At 46.1% G+C, this 20,102-nt stretch overlaps 1 protein-coding gene across 1 annotated transcript in view; it reads left to right on the top strand.

Moving 5' to 3' along the window:
• The window catches only part of mipol1 (mirror-image polydactyly 1), a gene marked incomplete at its 5' end in the record, with an annotated part of 108,225 nt that overhangs the window by 47,948 nt on the left and 40,175 nt on the right, over positions 1-20,102 (top strand). The window contains 5 exons of the mRNA XM_079261675.1: positions 135-240; positions 705-810; positions 9,380-9,506; positions 17,898-17,931; positions 18,002-18,172. Of these exons, the coding sequence (XP_079117801.1) occupies positions 135-240; positions 705-810; positions 9,380-9,506; positions 17,898-17,931; positions 18,002-18,172 (544 nt within the window). The remainder of the gene's footprint in view (positions 1-134; positions 241-704; positions 811-9,379; positions 9,507-17,897; positions 17,932-18,001; positions 18,173-20,102) is intronic.

The following is a 20,102-nucleotide window of genomic DNA, read 5'->3' as shown; positions in this document are numbered from 1 at the left end:
CCTAACTTTTTGTGAGTAGTGTATGTGTGTGTGTATATATATAGATATAGATATATATAGATATAAACAACAGAGCATGTATTAAAATAGCTAGAAAAGGCTTTGAGCTTAATGATATGCTTTGTGTTTTGCAGCTTTCATCAGACATCTGCATCAACTCCAATCCACAGCTTTGAACGAGACAAAAACATCTCATTCTTACTGAAGGAGCTTGACTCTCTGAGAGAAGTCAACAACAAGGTAATTTAGAGAAAATCTGCTTTCAGTTTGTTTGCAGTGTTCCTGAACAAATTGTTTCCTTTGTTTAGAACAAACAACAGTTTATAATTCATTCAGAAGTGACTAAGTATTTTTAAATGTTATTTCTCAGCATCTCTTTGGGTTCAGGTTTGGGGAACAGTAGGAATTCTTATAAATCCGTTGTCATATCCACTTTATCAGGTCCACCTTCTAGTACCAGATTGGACCCTCTTTTCCCCAGAACTGCTTAATATTTTGGTCCAGTCAACTTCTGCTTGCTGGATATTTTTCTCTCTTCAGACCATCTCTGTAAACCCTGGAGATGGTTATGTGTGGAAATCCCCGTAGATCTGAAATACTTAAACTAACAACCATGCCACCTTCAAATCTTCCATAGAAGTAAGTGTTATCCAGCAGTGTTCAGGGAAACTATGGCCTTCATCTGCGACTCTGCTGTTGTTCAGCTGCAGGAGCAGCTTGTCCACAAGGAGAAGGAGCTGCAGAAGAGAGAGCTGGATGAGGTGTTGATGGAGGAGCAGATCGAGGCCCAACAATGGGAGAGACCCACATGTAAGATACACATCACATTTTACACTCCTCTGATCCAAACATGGCTTCTTACATACAGGAAAAATGTATTCTATTCTACAGTCATTTAGCAGACGCTTTTATCCAAAGCAACTTACTGAGAGGGAGAACAAGACAAGAAGTCAAACAGGGGAGATCACAGAAAGGTGCTGGAAAGACCACTGTGAGTCCAGCTGGGCGCAGGTGTTGCCATGTAGGTTTACACATTACTGTGTTCATAAACAAACTGAAACCACCCACACAACAAATTTAAGGCGCATTCACATCAGTCTTTTTGATTCGAAACCCATTCTGCTGGGAAGTCCGTTTTGTTTGGGGAAATGTGAAACAAACAAATTCTGATTCAGATCAGAGAAGCGGGTATCGGCACATTTTAAGCGGACCAAATGAAGGAAGGGGACTACAAAAAAAGTCACTTCCTGCATTTGACGTTGCATTACATTGTGGGTAAATCCATAGCGATGGCGTGAAGGGTCCTCTGTCTCGTCTGTCGTTCATACTGCGTCCATTGTTGCAGTGTATTTCTGCAGGATACTTGCTTAAAACAAAATGAAAAAAACAAAAAAAAACGGATCATTTGTCTTAATTTTTATGGCGGAAAACAGAGTTTTCTTCTTCATGTGAGGCTTGTCCTCTCTTTTGCTGAATACTAGTGCAGCGCCACCCCTGGTGGGAATGGGTACATATTCTAATGGTTTGGCACATTTGACAAAAGTGCAGCGTGAACACGATCTCAGTCGGCATGGAGATGCCCCATTACAACTAAGACGAGTCCCTAATCAGACCGAGTCTATTCTGATATAAATGCACCCTTAGACCGATCCTGGGGCTCAAGGCACACACTGCAGAACTTCCTTGGCTTGGATCTGTCAGACTTGTTATTTAATTCAGCTTTATTTGGATGGCACCAATTCACATCTCACAATCCATTTTAGCCATTCATTCTGGCCCAATTAAACCTCATCAATATTAGTCCAGTTTATAATAACAGTTTTTGTGTAGACCAGTTCATAAAAATAATCACCCAGTCAAGGCAACCCGTGGATTCATGGAACCAACAAAATAAGAGCTGAGAAATAGAAATGAACGCATTGTGGGACGACCTGCAGCAGTGTAACCCTGTGACAGCATGAATAAGGGAAGACTAGACCACCCTTAACTATAAGACTTACCAAAAAGGAAGGTTTTAAGTCTGATCTGAAAGGTAGAGATGGCATCTGCCTCCCAAACCCAAACCAGGAGTTGGTTCTACAGAGATGGGTCGGAAAGCTGAGAGCCGTCACTGCAGCATTTGGGATCAAATGGAGACTTTTCCCAAATAATTCTGGGGTGGAACAATATTCAGGAGTTACAGTAGTCCACTTCTGAAGGAACACACAGAAGGAACCGTTTTCCTGCGTCACTCTGAGACGGGACGTTCCTCATTCTGAGAATATTACACAGGTGTGGGAAGGTGGTCCTAGAAACCTGTTCTGTATGTGAGTCAAAGGACAGATTCTGGTCCAGAATAACTCCAAGGTTCCTCACTGTGGGACAGGAAGCAAAGGAATACCATCCAGAGAAAGTTCATAGCTAGACTTTTATCTTGTTAAGGTTCTCAGGTCCAAAAACAACAACCTCAGGAAAGACCAGAGGCCTGTACAACAAAGCTGCATTTTCTCTCCTCTGGGTAACTTTGGGGTCTGTTACTATGGTAACATATGCTGAACAGATGACTTGCTCCGGAGCAGGTTGTGTTTTGGATAACAGATCGAGGAGTTTAAAAGCACCTCCTCCTTGACCAAACTGTATTCTAGGAAAATGACTTGCTTATCATGTTGACGTGGGTGCAGGGTGAGAAGGAGCAAAAGAGTTTTTCCAGACAGGTGCATCATTTTAATGGAGAAATAAAGCCTGACTGTGTTGGTTTTGCAATTGTTCTTGACTTGATCCCAAATCTGTTTAGTTCTACTAGAACTGCATCTGAAGCACTGAGGTTAATAATGGTCACATGGGGTAAACGCAAAACCATGAAGATGTGGAAGCCACAAGTACTTGTGTCATCATGGTGAGGAATTAATCAAACTAAAACTAATTAATCAACTTCTCCATGTTGAAATAGCTGCTCTGCAGGGTTCCTCCATGTCTGGCCAGAGGCTGCAAACACCACCTCTTTCATGTGAGTGGCACTGATCAAAATGGAAAACTCTGGTTAAATTACTGAGATATCGGCTTCGTCGTACGGCTCATTAATCCCGACAGCCACGGTAAAGAGGAGATATCTGGGGTATGTAACCCTGCTTCTTTGTCCTGGCTTCTGGACGGCCAGCCTGGTTCTGCTCTCAGTTCTGCATCTTCCACCAGGGCCTCGGCTCATCACTGCTGGTCGAGACCGATCATAACTGAACATACAACAGAGCCTGCTGCTGCTGCTGCAGCCATCCTCTCTGTAGCTGAACCAGAGCCATACCCCCCACCAAACTAGATTTTGTTATTTCATTTTATGTACTTTTAAAGTAAGATAAGCTTTAACAGTGCCTTAAAAGGGGAATTTACACATGCGTTGAGTATAAACATAGAGACTGCAAAGTGCAGCATAATAAAAACCCATAAAAATAATAATAAAAACAGTGTAATTAGAAAATTATTTTTTAAAAATCTGAAGAAGCTGTTTAAAACGTTAAAAACATCTCGAATGAAATGGTTCTCAGTCTAGACCTCGTTCTTTTACCAGGATGTCATCCAGCCAACCAAGGCTGATACCGATCAAAGTCGCCGTTTTTTAATCCACTTGTTGATCTACAAATGCTGCTTCCTCCAACACAGCACGGCTTAGACAGCAACACTGGCTAACATCCATATTCTTATCTGCTCAGTCCGATTAGGGGTTGCTGGGAAGCTGGGGTACACCTGGAGAGGTTGCCAGTCCATCGCAGCGCCACTGGTGGAAGTTCCCAGAGAAAACACAGAAATAAGGCTCTTATTTACATGAAAAGAGTTTCCTCCAAAAGAAAAGCCCGGTCTGAACCCACTGGAAGACGACCTCTGAGCTCTTTTCAGCATTTTATTTACCGTCCAGCAGGACGCCGCCTGACAACCAACCAACCGACAACCTCAGCAGGTTGACCTTTCATACATATTAATGAAGGATTGTTTTGATTTCTTCTGAAATCAATAAGTTTGTACCAGTTTTAAAACGATTGCATAACCAGCTGACAACCAGTCCTCTCTTTGTGATGGCGGTCAGGTGAGCGGACCCACATGTGCAGAATCCTGAGTGTTTAAAGTAAACAGCTGACTGACCCGGCAGATGTTTAAAGATTGAGGAGAGAAAATAGTCCCTGTGGAGATATTTGTTTAAAATGATGTCAGACTGTTTACCACCAAGTTTAACAGACTGAGGACGAGCCGTAGATTTATTATGGAGTTTAAAATGAAGAAACTTATTGGCTGAATTATGTGGCTGTTAAATAATAAAAGCTCTAGCAGTGGTTTTACGGTGCTCGTAGATGCAGCACGTGTCGCACTCCCTCACCTTTCCTTTAGGAAAACTACCAGGCACGTTGGAAAGCTGAGACCTGACTCCGACGTCCTGGCTCTGTTACTATGGTAACATGCCGAGTCTTTCTAAGCATTTCCTGTCAGTGGGATCTCTGGGTTTGGGGTTTGACAGGGACCCGCTCATCATGCGTGATGTTTTCCACATGTAGGAAATCATACATGATGCTTTCAGCTCCCCTGAAAGCTCCTTTATAATTTCAACCCTGATTTTCATTTATAATTATTTAACAGATGTTTTCTACTGTTATTAAATGACCGTAATTAGAATTAATTTTTCTTTGTGAATTTTTGGAGCTGAGAAAACTTAGCTCTCCAGATATTTGCAAGTTCTTTGTGTGTGTCTTTATCCTTTAAGTTGCAGCGGAGCTCAGTCACTGGCTCGCTCCAGTCAAGTCGTAGGATGAGATTAATATGTTGAGACAAAGAGCATCGGAATTAACATGAAGAAAGGAACATGTATCAGGTGTCCCGCTTCAGGAGTCACTTCCAGCAGCTGGATGATTCCAACTGGGAGACCACAGGTTCACGTGTCCCCGTTCCTCATCATCTGCAGACGTCCTGAACTCACTCTGACTCTGATCCTTCCCTACAAAGTCCCGGCTTGATGAAAACATCTGTGTTCATTCTGCTCAACATGTCTCTGTTTACGTTCTTGGATTAACTGATCTTGGCCTCAATCTGTCCTTTAATTATAAAGAGTGATTATTGGTTGACATTACGAGACTTACTTTGCTATTCATGAACGAAATCGTCTATTTTTTGTCGACTCTGTCACAGCAGATCTCAGTTTTCCTGTGCGGTGTCGTAGTGAGCAGAATGATGCTTTAGCTGCTGTGCTGGACTGAACAAAGTAGGTTTGCAAAGAAAAGCGCTTCTCTTCACAATTAAATGGGTTTTTTTTTTAATTACTTTTTAAAATTTATTTAATAATGCTGTACTTGAAAAAAGGGGTGAGGGCAGAGAGAATGAACAGAAGATAAAAGGAGCGATGGGTAGAAAAGCAACGGTGTTCGCTGTTGAGTCTGAAAAGGGAAAACACACGACGAGCTGCCACACCTGTATGGAAACAGAAAACCACCTGCGTGTTCTTCAGGAAGATTATGGCTGACAGTCATCAGGCACGCTTATAAGAAGACAGACAAGCTAGAAAAAATGAATAAAAATATCTGTACTTAGTGGTGATTAAACCCAGGAGGCAATGCGGAGCGCGTCAGAATGCAGGTTTTTCTCACAGGTTCCTTAAATAAACTCTTCTAAATAAAATTCATCATTAATATTATTAAATGTGGAGGGAAAATATCAGGCAGGAAAAACAATCTACAGCATGTGACTGAGACCGGACCCCTACAAAGAGTCCAAGCATACTGGGGGGCTGCAGGACTGGGAGACCAGCTGCCACCTCACAGTATGAACCCCAACCAGCCAACTGAAGGGATGACCGATGGTTCCACTCACCTGGACACACTCCCAGTAAAATCCCCCACTGGTCTGGCAACACCGGCCCCTGGGGACTGGAGCCGGTCAGCCGGCCCCCCAAAGGAGTACAGCAGCCCAACACCTCCAAGGCAGAGGCCTGCCCAAATCCCAGTAAGACCAGTCCACCTGGATGACAACCCAGCACATGATGGCACCAACCCCAGTCCATCCCACTGGGGATGAGGGCACCGCCAACTGGGAGACCAGCGAACGATGGACAACATCGTAAATCTGAGGTTCATTTACGATCCTGAACGCTGTACTGGTTTCTGCAGAGACCCAAACCCCAAGTACTGGGACTAGTACTGGTATCAGTACATCAGAACATCTTACTGGTCTGGTGAACATCTTACTGGTCTGGTGAACATCTAACTGGTCTGGTGAACATCTAACTGGTCAGGTGAACATCTAACTGGTCAGGTGAACATCTAACTGGTCTGGTGAACATCTAACTGGTCTGGTGAACATCTTGCTGGTCAGGTGAACATCTAACTGGTCAGGTGAACATCTTGCTGGTCAGGTGAACATCTTGCTGGTCTGGTGAACATCTTACTGGTCTGGTGAACATCTTGCTGGTCAGGTGAACATCTAACTGGTCTGGTGAACATCTAACTGGTCTGGTGAACATCTTGCTGGTCTGGTGAACATCTAACTGGTCTGGTGAACATCTAACTGGTCTGGTGAACATCTTACTGGTCTGGTGAACATCTAACTGGTCTGGTGAACATCTAGTTGGTCTGGTGAACATCTAACTGGTCAGGTGAACATCTTACTGGTCTGGTGAACATCTAACTGGTCTGGTGAACATCTAACTGGTCTGGTGAACATCTAACTGGTCAGGTGAACATCTTGCTGGTCAGGTGAACATCTAACTGGTCTGGTGAACATCTAACTGGTCAGGTGAACATCTAACTGGTCTGGTGAACATCTAACTGGTCTGGTGAACATCTAACTGGTCTGGTGAACATCTTGCTGGTCAGGTGAACATCTAACTGGTCTGGTGAACATCTTGCTGGTCAGGTGAACATCTTACTGGTCTGGTGAACATCTTACTGGTCAGGTGAACATCTAACTGGTCTGGTGAACATCTAACTGGTCTGGTGAACATCTTACTGGTCTGGTGAACATCTAACTGGTCAGGTGAACATCTTGCTGGTCAGGTGAACATCTAACTGGTCTGGTGAACATCTAACTGGTCAGGTGAACATCTAACTGGTCTGGTGAACATCTAACTGGTCTGGTGAACATCTTGCTGGTCTGGTGAACATCTAACTGGTCTGGTGAACATCTTACTGGTCTGGTGAACATCTAACTGGTCTGGTGAACATCTAGTTGGTCTGGTGAACATCTAACTGGTCTGGTGAACATCTAGTTGGTCTGGTGAACATCTAACTGGTCTGGTGAACATCTTACTGGTCTGGTGAACATCTTACTGGTCTGGTGAACATCTAACTGGTCTGGTGAACATCTTGCTGGTCAGGTGAACATCTAACTGGTCTGGTGAACATCTTGCTGGTCTGGTGAACATCTAACTGGTCTGGTGAACATCTAGTTGGTCTGGTGAACATCTAACTGGTCTGGTGAACATCTTGCTGGTCTGGTGAACATCTAACTGGTCTGGTGAACATCTAGTTGGTCTGGTGAACATCTTACTGGTCTGGTGAACATCTAACTGGTCTGGTGAACATCTTGCTGGTCAGGTGAACATCTAACTGGTCTGGTGAACATCTAACTGGTCTGGTGAACATCTAACTGGTCTGGTGAACATCTTACTGGTCTGGTGAACATCTAACTGGTCTGGTGAACATCTTGCTGGTCTGGTGAACATCTAACTGGTCTGGTGAACATCTTACTGGTCTGGTGAACATCTTACTGGTCTGGTGAACATCTAACTGGTCAGGTGAACATCTTGCTGGTCAGGTGAACATCTAACTGGTCTGGTGAACATCTAACTGGTCTGGTGAACATCTTGCTGGTCTGGTGAACATCTAACTGGTCTGGTGAACATCTTGCTGGTCTGGTGAACATCTTACTGGTCTGGTGAACATCTTACTGGTCTGGTGAACATCTTACTGGTCTGCCATTCAGTAATGTGTTACTGGTTTCTCTGCAGCATCAGATTGTCTGTTTGACTTATCTCTGGGATAATGTCGGACTTTTTAAACCGACGGCACTTTTTTCATGTTCAGTGCTTGAAAGTAAACCGCGCTGCTTCTGATCTGCTCTTGTCTATTGCAAGTGATTTAATTTCTGCTCTTATTAAAGTCGGTGACGGTGTCAGGGCAGCGTCACCTTCGTCTCCTGCCGCTGGTCTAATGAAGTGAAGTTAGAAACTGTGACCTGATCATTAATACTGAGGCAGTGGCTGAGAAGCATGACTGTTGTTTCCACTCGGTTTACAGGGTAGGGAGGGGGAAGATACCAGTAACTCAGTGGCCGAAACAGTCAGTGTACTCGTTACGGTATAATATGACACATCCTGTGATGAGAAAATACTGTAAACATGCAGCAGTGAAACCTCATCATGGAATAATTTGTCATGAATGACTGAACTGGACAGAAAACATTCCTTCCAGATGAACGAAAGCATGGAGTCACTAAATAAGCTTAAATCTCTGATGACCATTAATACAAGCTACAAACAATTTTAGATCTATTTTTGGATCTTTGTTATTATTTGTTGAACATATGTGCTGAGTGGATGCAAGCAAATGTCCTTTCTAGAGGATTAATAAAGCTCTTTTTTCTAACCGAGTTATGACTATAATAGCAGTTGTCTGGTCCAGCGATAGACACGCGGTTCTCACAACTTCTTTTAGGGCTGCCAAGATCAGTCAGTACTAATAAAATAATCAAGGACTAATAATGATTTATTTCTCAGCTTTCTGTTAAAGCTGCTGCTGCAGCCTACCTTCCTATGCCTTGTCTGCCTTTCTGTCCTCGACATACACATGTGCAGTAGTTCCATCAGGATAAGCTGTAACGTCAAACGTCGGGGGGGTAGAATACAGGAAAAAGTTTCAGAAGCACTGGTCTAGAGGGCTTTTGATGCATAGACTGCATGCATAAACGTGTGATATGGTGCAGACCAGTGTAACCAGACCAGTGTGATCAGACCAGTCTGACCAGACCTGGTCAGACGGAGTAACTCTGTGAAAACCTTCCTGCTTTAACACTCACACAGCAGCTGTGATTCAATAACCACCACAGCCTGATATGAGATGATTTCCTCCTCTCTCTCAGTCTCAGATGAGCTGTGGTCATTTCTGCTTTATTACAGTGCCCCCCCCCCACACACACACACACACACACACTTATACACACACACACGCACACGTATCTGGTAATAAAGACCTCTGATCTTATTGGTTGGTCAAGACCAAACTAACTTATTTTAGTCCACTCAGACTGACTCTGTCGTTACTCGTCACCGTATCGCTTCATGGCCGATGTCCTCCTATCCTCTGCCCTTGTTTACGTTAATGTTCATGTCTTTCATGTCTTCTGTCCCGTGTCCTGTGTCCTTGTCTCCTAGTGGTGCTGGAGGAGGTGCTGGCATCTCAGAAGGACAGAGATCAGGCTCTGATGTCACGTCTCCTGCTGGCCAATGAGGAGAGAGACGAGGCTTTGCTTCGTGCCCGCAGACTGCAGCAGGCGGCTGGGTACGACTTTATTTTTATACTGGTGGAAACTTGGTTAACTGGATGTCAGCTGTCTGCAGCACTGCTGCTGCTGATGAAGATGCGGTTTGCTCCCCTTCCCTAGCAGCAGCGCAGCTTTGGGATATTCAGACATGAGCGGTGATGAGTGTGCTGCAAGAGGAGCTGCAGATCTCCTCTTCCTCCTCTTTATTATGCACCTCCTCGGCCTTCTTTAAGGACTGTGAAATGAGCTCTCGTTCTCTTTGAGCAGCAGCCAAATAGAGCAGAAAATCTAATTAGAGATAATACCCCTCTTCCTCCTCCTCCTCTGCCTCCCACCCCCCAGGATGAGAGGGTAATTGATATTGGAGGCCACAATCCTTTTTATGAGGACAGAATATGGAGGAGCATGTTCCATCTGTCAGGACTCTGAGTGTGTTTCAGTCTCACCATATGTGTGTGTTTTCCTGATGGAGGAGGTGGCCTCGGTAAATGTGTGTGTTTTAGGCTGACATGTTTGTATGAATAACGTAGGGCTGCAGTTTCCTCCTCGCCCCTGATCACTCGCAAACTCATCATCAGATGAAGGATGAAGTCTGAAAACAGGACTGATGATCCAAAACTTTCAGCAGCTCCAGTCAGCGACTCCATCACTATTCAGTTATTTTTTAATTATTTTAATATTTAAACTGGGAAAAAGCAGAAGAGTAGAAAAGCTTCAGTTCAGTAAATCTGGTTTATTCAGGACGAGGGAACGATGCTGTCTGAGAGGTTTATGATACAACTGGTCCGAGTTCTCCTGGAAACATTTCTCTTATTTGTTTTTACATCTTCAGCTCGAACAAAGTCGACATTTTGTGTGAATAAAACCAGAATCTTATTTTATTCCCAGTAAAAACAACCTATCAGATGTTGAAACAGGCATTTTTAATTCCATGGAGAATATAGTTTGATTGTGTAAAAAGTTTAAACAGGAGCAACGAAAGGCTGGAAAGTAGCTGGTACAAGTCAGAAATGACTGGAGAAACATTTAATGAGTAACTATCAACAGGTCTGCAGTATGTCTGGGTATGAAAGGACCATTTCAGAGTCTGACAGATGGAAAGATGAGACGTTCACCAATCTTAGACGAACCGGGTCCAAAAGTTGTGGAGCAATTTCAGAAAAATGTTCCTCAATGTAAAACTGAGGACTTTGAAGATCCAACCATCCACAGTTTATAATATCATAAAAACCTTCTGAGAATCAGGAGGAATCTCTGTATGCAGGCGACAAGGCTGGATACTGGTGATCTTCTGCATTAAAAGCAGACATGATTCTCTACTGGAAATCAGTGCATGGACTCAGGAAGATTCCAGAAACCACTGTCTGTAAACACAGTTCATCCTGCAGGTTAAAGCTCCATCACATGTGAAGAGGATCCAGAACCACGCCGTCTTCTCTGGGCCAAAGCTCATTTAAAATGTTCTGAGTGGAAACCTGAAGACGTGGAGTCCTCTGTGGACAGCATGGACCTGCAGACTCAAGAGGAGAGGGAGCATCCAGCTTGTTGACTCTTCTCACATTGTGAATTTATTGTTTTAATAGGAAAACATAATTTATTCCTTAAAAACAAACATTTATCAGTGTGTGACAGCAGTTTTCATGATGCACTAGAGGCGTTATAATGTTTTACGTGTAGAATGAAGACCAGGGTCCACATGAAGTCCATCAGATCTTCAGGTCTCTGTGTGTGGTGGTGTTATTAGTCCAGACTCCTTCGGTCCCTCGTGTCGTCCAGCAGATGAAGTTCACCTGCTGATCTGAAATCTTCCGCCTGAGTGAAACTTTCTTAAAGGGAGGAGTTGGTTCTCTCTCAAACCATCTGATCCCAGTAATGGCTGCTGGCAGCGGCGTGCCTCTGTTAAGTGGAGGTGTGTGGGAGTCTTAATGACGGTGGCTGCGCGAGCCGAGCCGAGCCGGGCTGAGCTGAGCTGGATGGGCTATAAGCTGGGTGTTAGAGGAGCTTTATTGGAGCCGGCCGGTCTTTCATTACCTGCTGTTCCCTGCAGAGCGGAGCAGCCTCGGCCACCTTATTACAGTTTATTACAGCAAAACAGCAGCCGGATAAATGAAAAGAGCTTCCCAGGAGGAGAAGCAGAAGATCAGCTAGTTACCAGCTGCACGTCCACCATCACCACCCCGTCAGCTGGGAGGGAAAACTCTCCGCGCCACGCAGGTTTCATATCAGCCAGCTTTCACGGGCCTCTTCAGGGACCGAAGTCCTGCTTTAGTATAGGACATGGAGCCAGTTTTACCAATACAGGACACCAGTTCATTGCCAGTTCACTGCCAGTTCAGCACCAGTTTAGCACCAGTTCATCTCTGACTTCATGATTCATCTAAAGAAGTACCACAGAAACCAGATCAGGACGAGCTTTCAGGGGATGAACCACGAACTGCGTTCAGACACAACAAATGTTGCTGGATCCCAACGGTGGATGTGGATCCTGACTCAGTACCTAATCCTGTTTCAGGACCTGGATCCTGACTCGGTACCTAATCCTGTTTCGGGACCTGGATTCTGACCCGGTACCTAATCCTGTTTCGGGACCTGGATCCTTATTCGGTACCTAATCCTGTTTCGGGACCTGGATCCTTATTCGGTACCTAATCCTGTTTCGGGACCTGGATCCTTATTCGGTACCTAGTCCTGTTTCGGGACCTGGAGCCTGACTCTGTACCTAATCCTGTTTCGGGACCTGGATCCTTATTCGGTACCTAGTCCTGTTTCGGGACCTGGATCCTGACTCGGTACCTAATCCTGTTTCGGGATCTGGATCCTGACTCAGTACCTAATCCTGTTTCGGGACCTGGATCCTGACTCGGTACCTAATCCTGTTTCGGGACCTGGATTCTGACTCGGTACCTAATCCTGTTTCGGGACCTGGATCCTGACTCGGTACCTAATCCTGTTTCGGGACCTGGATCCTGACTCGGTACCTAATCCTGTTTCGGGACCTGGATTCTGACTCGGTACCTAATCCTGTTTCGGGACCTGGATTCTGACCCGGTACCTAATCCTGTTTCGGGACCTGGATCCTTATTCGGTACCTAATCCTGTTTCGGGACCTGGATCCTGACTCGGTACCTAGTCCTGTTTCAGGACCTGGAGCCTGACTCTGTACCTAATCCTGTTTCGGGACCTGGATCCTTATTCGGTAATCTAGTCCTGTTTCGGGACCTGGATCCTGACTCGGTACCTAGTCCTGTTTCGGGACCTGGATTCTGACTCAGCACCTAATCCTGTTTCGGGAACTGGATTCTGACTCAGTACCTAATCCTGTTTCGGTACCTGGATCCTGACTCGGTACCTAATCCTGTTTCGGGACCTGGATCCTGACTCGGTACCTAGTCCTGTTTCGGGACCTGGATTCTGACTCGGTACCTAATCCTGTTTCGGGACCTGGATTCTGACTCAGTACCTAATCCTGCTTCGGGACCTGGATTCTGACTCGGTACCTAATCCTGTTTCGGGACCTGGATCCTTATTCGGTTACTAGTCCTGTTTCAGGACCTGGATCCTTACTCGGTACCTAATCCTGTTTCGGGACCTGGATCCTTTTCTCGGTACCTAGTCCTGTTTCGGGACCTGGATCCTTTTCTCGGTACCTAATCCTATTTCGGGACCTGGATCCTGACTCGGTACCTAATCCTGTTTCGGGACCTGGATCCTGACTCGGTACCGAATCCTGTTTCGGGACCTGGATCCTGACCCGGTACCTAATCCTGTTTCGGGACCTGGATCCTGACTCGGTACCTAATCCTGTTTCGGGACCTGGATCCTTATTCGGTACCTAATCCTGTTTCGGGACCTGGATCCTTATTCGGTACCTAATCCTGTTTCGGGACCTGGATCCTTATTCGGTACCTAATCCTGTTTCGGGACCTGGATCCTTATTCGGTACCTAATCCTGTTTCGGGACCTGGATCCTTATTCGGTACCTAATCCTGTTTCGGGACCTGGATCCTGACTCGGTACCTAATCCTGTTTCGGGACCTGGATCCTGACTCGGTACCTAATCCTGTTTCGGGACCTGGATCCTGACTCGGTACCTAATCCTGTTTCGGGACCTGGATCCTGACTCGGTACCTAATCCTGTTTCGGGACCTGGATCCTGACTCGGTACCTAATCCTGTTTCGGGACCTGGATCCTGACTCGGTACCTAATCCTGTTTCGGGACCTGGATCCTGACTCGGTACCTAATCCTGTTTCGGGACCTGGATCCTGACTCGGTACCTAATCCTGTTTCGGGACCTGGATCCTGACTCGGTACCTAATCCTGTTTCGGGACCTGGATCCTGACTCGGTACCTAATCCTGTTTCGGGACCTGGATCCTTATTCGGCACCTAATCCTGTTTCGGGACCTGGATCCTTATTCGGCACCTAGTCCTTTTTCGGGACCTGGATCCTTATTCGGTACCTAATCCTGTTTCGGGACCTGGATCCTTATTCGGTACCTAATCCTGTTTCGGGACCTGGATCCTTATTCGGTACCTAATCCTGTTTCGGGACCTGGATCCTGATTCGGTACCTAATCCTGTTTTGGGACCTGGATCCTTATTCGGTACCTAATCCTGTTTCGGGACCTGGATCCTTATTCGGTACCTAGTCCTGTTTCGGGACCTGGATCCTGACTCGGTACCTAATCCTGTTTCGGGACCTGGATCCTGACTCGGTACCTAATCCTGTTTCGGGACCTGGATCCTGACTCGGTACCTAATCCTGTTTCGGGACCTGGATCCTGACTCGGTATCTAATCCTGTTTCGGGACCTGGATCCTGACTCGGTACCTAATCCTGTTTCGGGACCTGGATCCTGACTCGGTACCTAATCCTGTTTCGGGACCTGGATCCTGATTCGGTACCTAATCCTGCTTCGGGACCTGGATCCTGACTCGGTACCTAATCCTGTTTCGGGACCTGGATCCTTATTCGGTATCTAATCCTGTTTCGGGACCTGGATCCTGACTCGGTACCTAATCCTGTTTCGGGACCTGGATCCTTATTCGGTACCTAATCCTGTTTCGGGACCTGGATCCTGATTCGGTACCTAGTCCTGTTTCGGGACCTGGATCCTGACTCGGTACCTAATCCTGTTTCGGGACCTGGATCCTGACTCGGTACCTAATCCTGTTTCGGGACCTGGATCCTGACTCGGTACCTAATCCTGTTTCGGGACCTGGATCCTGACTCGGTACCTAATCCTGTTTCGGGACCTGGATCCTGACTCGGTACCTAATCCTGTTTCGGGACCTGGATCCTGATTCGGTACCTAATCCTGTTTCGGGACCTGGATCCTGACTCGGTACCTAATCCTGTTTCGGGACCTGGATCCTGACTCGGTACCTAATCCTGTTTCGGGACCTGGATCCTGACTCGGTACTTAATCCTGTTTCGGGACCTGGATCCTGATTCGGTACCTAATCCTGTTTCGGGACCTGGATCCTGACTCGGTACCTAATCCTGTTTCGGGACCTGGATCCTGACTCGGTACCTAATCCTGTTTCGGGACCTGGATCCTGACTCGGTACCTAATCCTGTTTCGGGACGTGGATCCTGACTCGGTACCTAATCCTGTTTCGGGACCTGGATCCTGATTCGGTACCTAATCCTGTTTCGGGACCTGGATCCTGACTCGGTACCTAATCCTGTTTCGGGACCTGGATCCTGACTCGGTACCTAATCCTGTTTCGGGACCTGGATCCTTATTCGGTACCTAATCCTGTTTCGGGACCTGGATCCTTATTCGGTACCTAATCCTGTTTCGGGACCTGGATCCTGATTCGGTACCTAATCCTGTTTCGGGACCTGGATCCTTATTCGGTACCTAATCCTGTTTCGGGACCTGGATCCTTATTCGGTATCTAATCCTGTTTTGGGACCTGGATCCTTATTCGGTACCTAATCCTGTTTCGGGACCTGGATCCTTATTCGGTACCTAGTCCTGTTTCGGGACCTGGATCCTTATTCGGTACCTAATCCTATTTCGGGACCTGGATCCTGACTCGGTACCTAATCCTGCTTCGGGACCTGGATCCTGATTCGGTACCTAGTCCTGTTTCGGGACCTGGATCCTGACTCGGTACCTAATCCTTTTTCGGGACCTGGATCCTGACTCGGTACCTAATCCTGTTTCGGGACCTGGATCCTTATTCGGTACCTAATCCTGTTTCGGGACCTGGATCCTTATTCGGTACCTAATCCTGTTTCGGGACCTGGATCCTGACTCGGTACCTAATCCTGTTTCGGGACCTGGATCCTTATTCGGTACCTAGTCCTGTTTCGGGACCTGGATCCTTATTCGGTACCTAATCCTGTTTCGGGACCTGGATCCTTATTCGGTACCTAATCCTGTTTCGGGACCTGGATCCTTATTCGGTACCTAATCCTGTTTCGGGACCTGGATCCTTTTTCGGTACCTAATCCTGTTTCGGGACCTGGATACTTATTCGGTACCTAATCCTGTTTCGGGACCTGGATCCTTATTCGGTACCTAGTCCTGTTTCGGGACCTGGATCCTTATTCGGTACCTAATCCTGTTTCGGGACCTGGATCCTTATTCGGTACCGAATCCTGTTTCGGGACCTGGATCCTTATTCGGTACCGAATCCTGTTTCGGGACCTGGATCCTTATTCGGTACCTAATCCTGTTTCGGGACCTGGATCCTTATTCGGTACCTAATCCTTTTTCGGGACCTGGATCCTTATTCGGTACCTAATCCTTCTACGGGACCTGGATCCTGACTCGGTACCTAATCCTGTTTCGGGACCTGGATCCTTATTCGGTACCTAATCCTGTTTCGGGACCTGGATCCTTTTTCGGTACCTAATCCTGTTTCGGGACCTGGATACTTATTCGGTACCTAATCCTGTTTCGGGACCTGGATCCTTATTCGGTACCTAGTCCTGTTTCGGGACCTGGATCCTTATTCGGTACCTAATCCTGTTTCGGGACCTGGATCCTTATTCGGTACCGAATCCTGTTTCGGGACCTGGATCCTTATTCGGTACCGAATCCTGTTTCGGGACCTGGATCCTTATTCGGTACCTAATCCTGTTTCGGGACCTGGATCCTTATTCGGTACCTAATCCTTTTTCGGGACCTGGATCCTTATTCGGTACCTAATCCTTCTACGGGACCTGGATCCTGACTCGGTACCTAATCCTGTTTCGGGACCTGGATCCTTATTCGGTATCTAATCCTGTTTCGGGACCTGGATCCTTATTCGGTATCTAATCCTGTTTCGGGACCTGGATCCTGACTCGGTACCTAATCCTGTTTCGGGACCTGGATCCTGACTCGGTACCTAATCCTGTTTCGGGACCTGGATCCTTATTCGGTACCTAGTCCTGTTTCGGGACCTGGATCCTTATTCGGTACCTAGTCCTGTTTCGGGACCTGGATCCTGACTCGGTACCTAATCCTGTTTCGGGACCTGGATCCTGATTCGGTATCTAATCCTGTTTCGGGACCTGGATCCTGACTCGGTACCTAATCCTGTTTCGGGACCTGGATCCTGACTCGGTACCTAATCCTGTTTCGGGACCTGGATCCTTATTCGGTACCTAGTCCTGTTTCGGGACCTGGATCCTTATTCGGTACCTAGTCCTGTTTCGGGACCTGGATCCTGACTCGGTACCTAATCCTGTTTCGGGACCTGGATCCTGATTCGGTACCTAATCCTTTTTCGGGACCTGGATCCTTATTCGGTACCTAATCCTGTTTCGGGACCTGGATCCTTATTCGGTACCTAATCCTGTTTCGGGACCGGGATCCTGATTCGGTACCTAATCCTGTTTCGGGACCTGGATCCTGATTCGGTACCTAATCCTGTTTTGGGACCTGGATCCTTATTCGGTACCTAATCCTGTTTCGGGACCTGGATCCTTATTCGGTACCTAGTCCTGTTTCGGGACCTGGATCCTTATTCGGTACCTAATCCTGCTTCGGGACCTGGATCCTGACTCGGTACCTAATCCTGCTTCGGGACCTGGATCCTGACTCGGTACCTAATCCTGTTTCGGGACCTGGATCCTGACTCGGTACCTAATCCTGTTTCGGGACCTGGATCCTGATTCGGTACCTAATCCTGTTTCGGGTCCTGGATCCTGACTCGGTACCTAATCCTGTTTCGGGACCTGGATCCTGACTCGGTACCTAATCCTGTTTCGGGACCTGGATCCTGACTCGGTACCTAATCCTGTTTCGGGACCTGGATCCTGATTCGGTACCTAATCCTGTTTCGGGACCTGGATCCTGACTCGGTACCTAATCCTGTTTCGGGACCTGGATCCTGACTAAGAGCCGGAGGAACCAGGTTTTCAGACGCTGTTAAATCAGACTAACTTTCGGTTTCTGTGTTCTCAGGTTGGAGCATCTCCACCTGCAGGACTCTGACATGGTAAATCCTCTTCCTGTCTGATGTTCTGGTTCTGCTTTTCTGGTTCTGATGCTCTGGTTCTGATCTTTAGGATGTGGAAAAGTTACTTCAGGGCATCTGCGAAGCCGACTCTGTCCAGGACATTCATCAGTACGGTTCTGTTCTGGTTCAACGTCTGCAGTTGGCACGGCAAAGGCGCCATGACATCACGTCTCAGGAGATGACGGCTGTGATGGATGAGCGAGACAAATACGTTGCCAAGGTGAGTAGCCTTCCTGAGCCCGGTTGGTTTCATCACATCGAGGCGTGTAGCTGCCTTTCCAAGGTCCAGCTGCTGCATCAGTTCTCCCACCTTCATTTCTGAGATGAAAACATGGCTGACGGATCGGAGAAAAATTGAAATGTTTCTGTTTGTTGCTTTATATGAAGATCCTGAAAAATATTTAATCAACACTTTATGGGATATTTACCAAGCAGCAGCCTCCAGCGGTTAAAAGCGAAGCCTATGCGGAAGTGCATAAAGCTGCAGTTCCCCCTTCATCCACTAGGGGCTCCACAACGGAGCGAATCCCCATAGACTCCCATGTTAAAAAAAATAAAAAGAACTTCACGGCAGGAATAAACATGTTTACAGCAGGAATAAACACGTTTACAGCAACAATAAACATGTTTACAGCCTGGTACAAAAATCCCTTTTAGGTTTAATAGGTCAGGTTTACCTTCATGAAAACTGGGGGGGGAGTGAATTTTTTTATAGGTCATCCATTTAGAAGTAATTTAATCTCAGAATTTTGAATAATTAGGGGCGTGTCATTTTGATTGACAGGTATCCGATATCCCGCTTCAAGTGAGAAGAACGCAGAACAACTGTGCTTTTTAGCCGGTTTACTTTAGTTCGCTGGTTAGCTCCTGTTAGCTCCGGGTTAGCTTGGCTAGCTCTTAGCTACAGGCATGCATAAAGAGTTTGACAGATGTCAATCATTCACTCCCACGCTCACAGCCCCCCTCTCAGCTCTACCTCTTTGGCCATTTTTGTATTTTCTGGACAGACGACACGCTTGGCGCTGCCAAGTAGGTGACTGTTGGAACCGCCCAATGTGCTTCATTTTAGATTTTTAGAAACCTACAAGTGACATCCCCGAGGCTCCGTCCATCATTCATATATGCTGTATGATATTGCCTTATCCTTTAGTTTTTAGGTAGTAAGAAATTACACATGTAACATAAAGTAATGCAAAAATGTAAAAATATAATTTCCCTTCCAAGTAAAGTAGATGATGAAATCAGCTATGATTTCCATTTCTAGCATGAATACTTGCACACAGTGGTGTAGTCCAGGGTATACACAGCTATACGGAGTATACCCACTTCTTTTTCAGTCAGCTTTGAGTAGACCTACTTCTAAACCTCCTGTGATGCTGCTTTTACCATTACAAATGTCCATAAACATGTACCTACGTCACCCAGCAGCTCAGCTACCTATGCTACATTAATGCAGTTAGCGATCAGCTGCGTTAACTTTAGCCTGTACATAGACATAATGAAGATAGATGTATATATGTGTATGAGCCTGTCTCTCACCAGTCTGTGTGCCAATACTGGTTCAGTCATGTCAGAACTCTACCTCCTTCAAAGTAAAGAGCAGAAATTATGTGACAATCAGACAATATACTGATGGATTTTAGGGTAAACTAAACAAAGTAGTCTTACATGTCACTTTTTCTAAAACAACGTTTTTCTAGGCTACTTTTTTTTTTCTGTGTTTAATAAAAGGTGAAAAATGGAGAGTATACCCACTTATTGAGGGAAGACCACACCACTATCTGTACAGATATAAATATTATTAGTCCACAGGGAAAGTTACTGGCCCAGACTTTCGTGGAAGTAATGGAGAGGATTTTAAACCTGGAAGGGGTCAAAGGGGAAGCAGAGACCATTGGGGGGTGTCTAATGGCGTACACTGATCTAACAGCAAGTCATAATAATTCAAAATAAATCCATTTTTCTAAAGTAGTAATGTAATGTTCTTTAACCTAAACTTGGCCCATTTGAACGTTTATGCCCTTTTTCATCATGGACACAAGGCATTTGCATCTGACCTGCCACCAAGGTCAAACAAGATGGCTGCTAGCCATGCTAGCTGATAGAGCTAACACGCCATCTGCAAAATTATCAAGGATGTCACACAAACA

The sequence above is a fragment of the Telmatherina bonti genome (genome assembly GCF_933228915.1).
Source record: "Telmatherina bonti genome assembly, chromosome: 22".
NCBI classification, from domain to species: domain Eukaryota; kingdom Metazoa; phylum Chordata; class Actinopteri; order Atheriniformes; family Telmatherinidae; genus Telmatherina; species Telmatherina bonti.
Note: the sequence above shows the minus strand (reverse complement) of the source record. Positions and strands in the feature narration are given on the sequence as shown.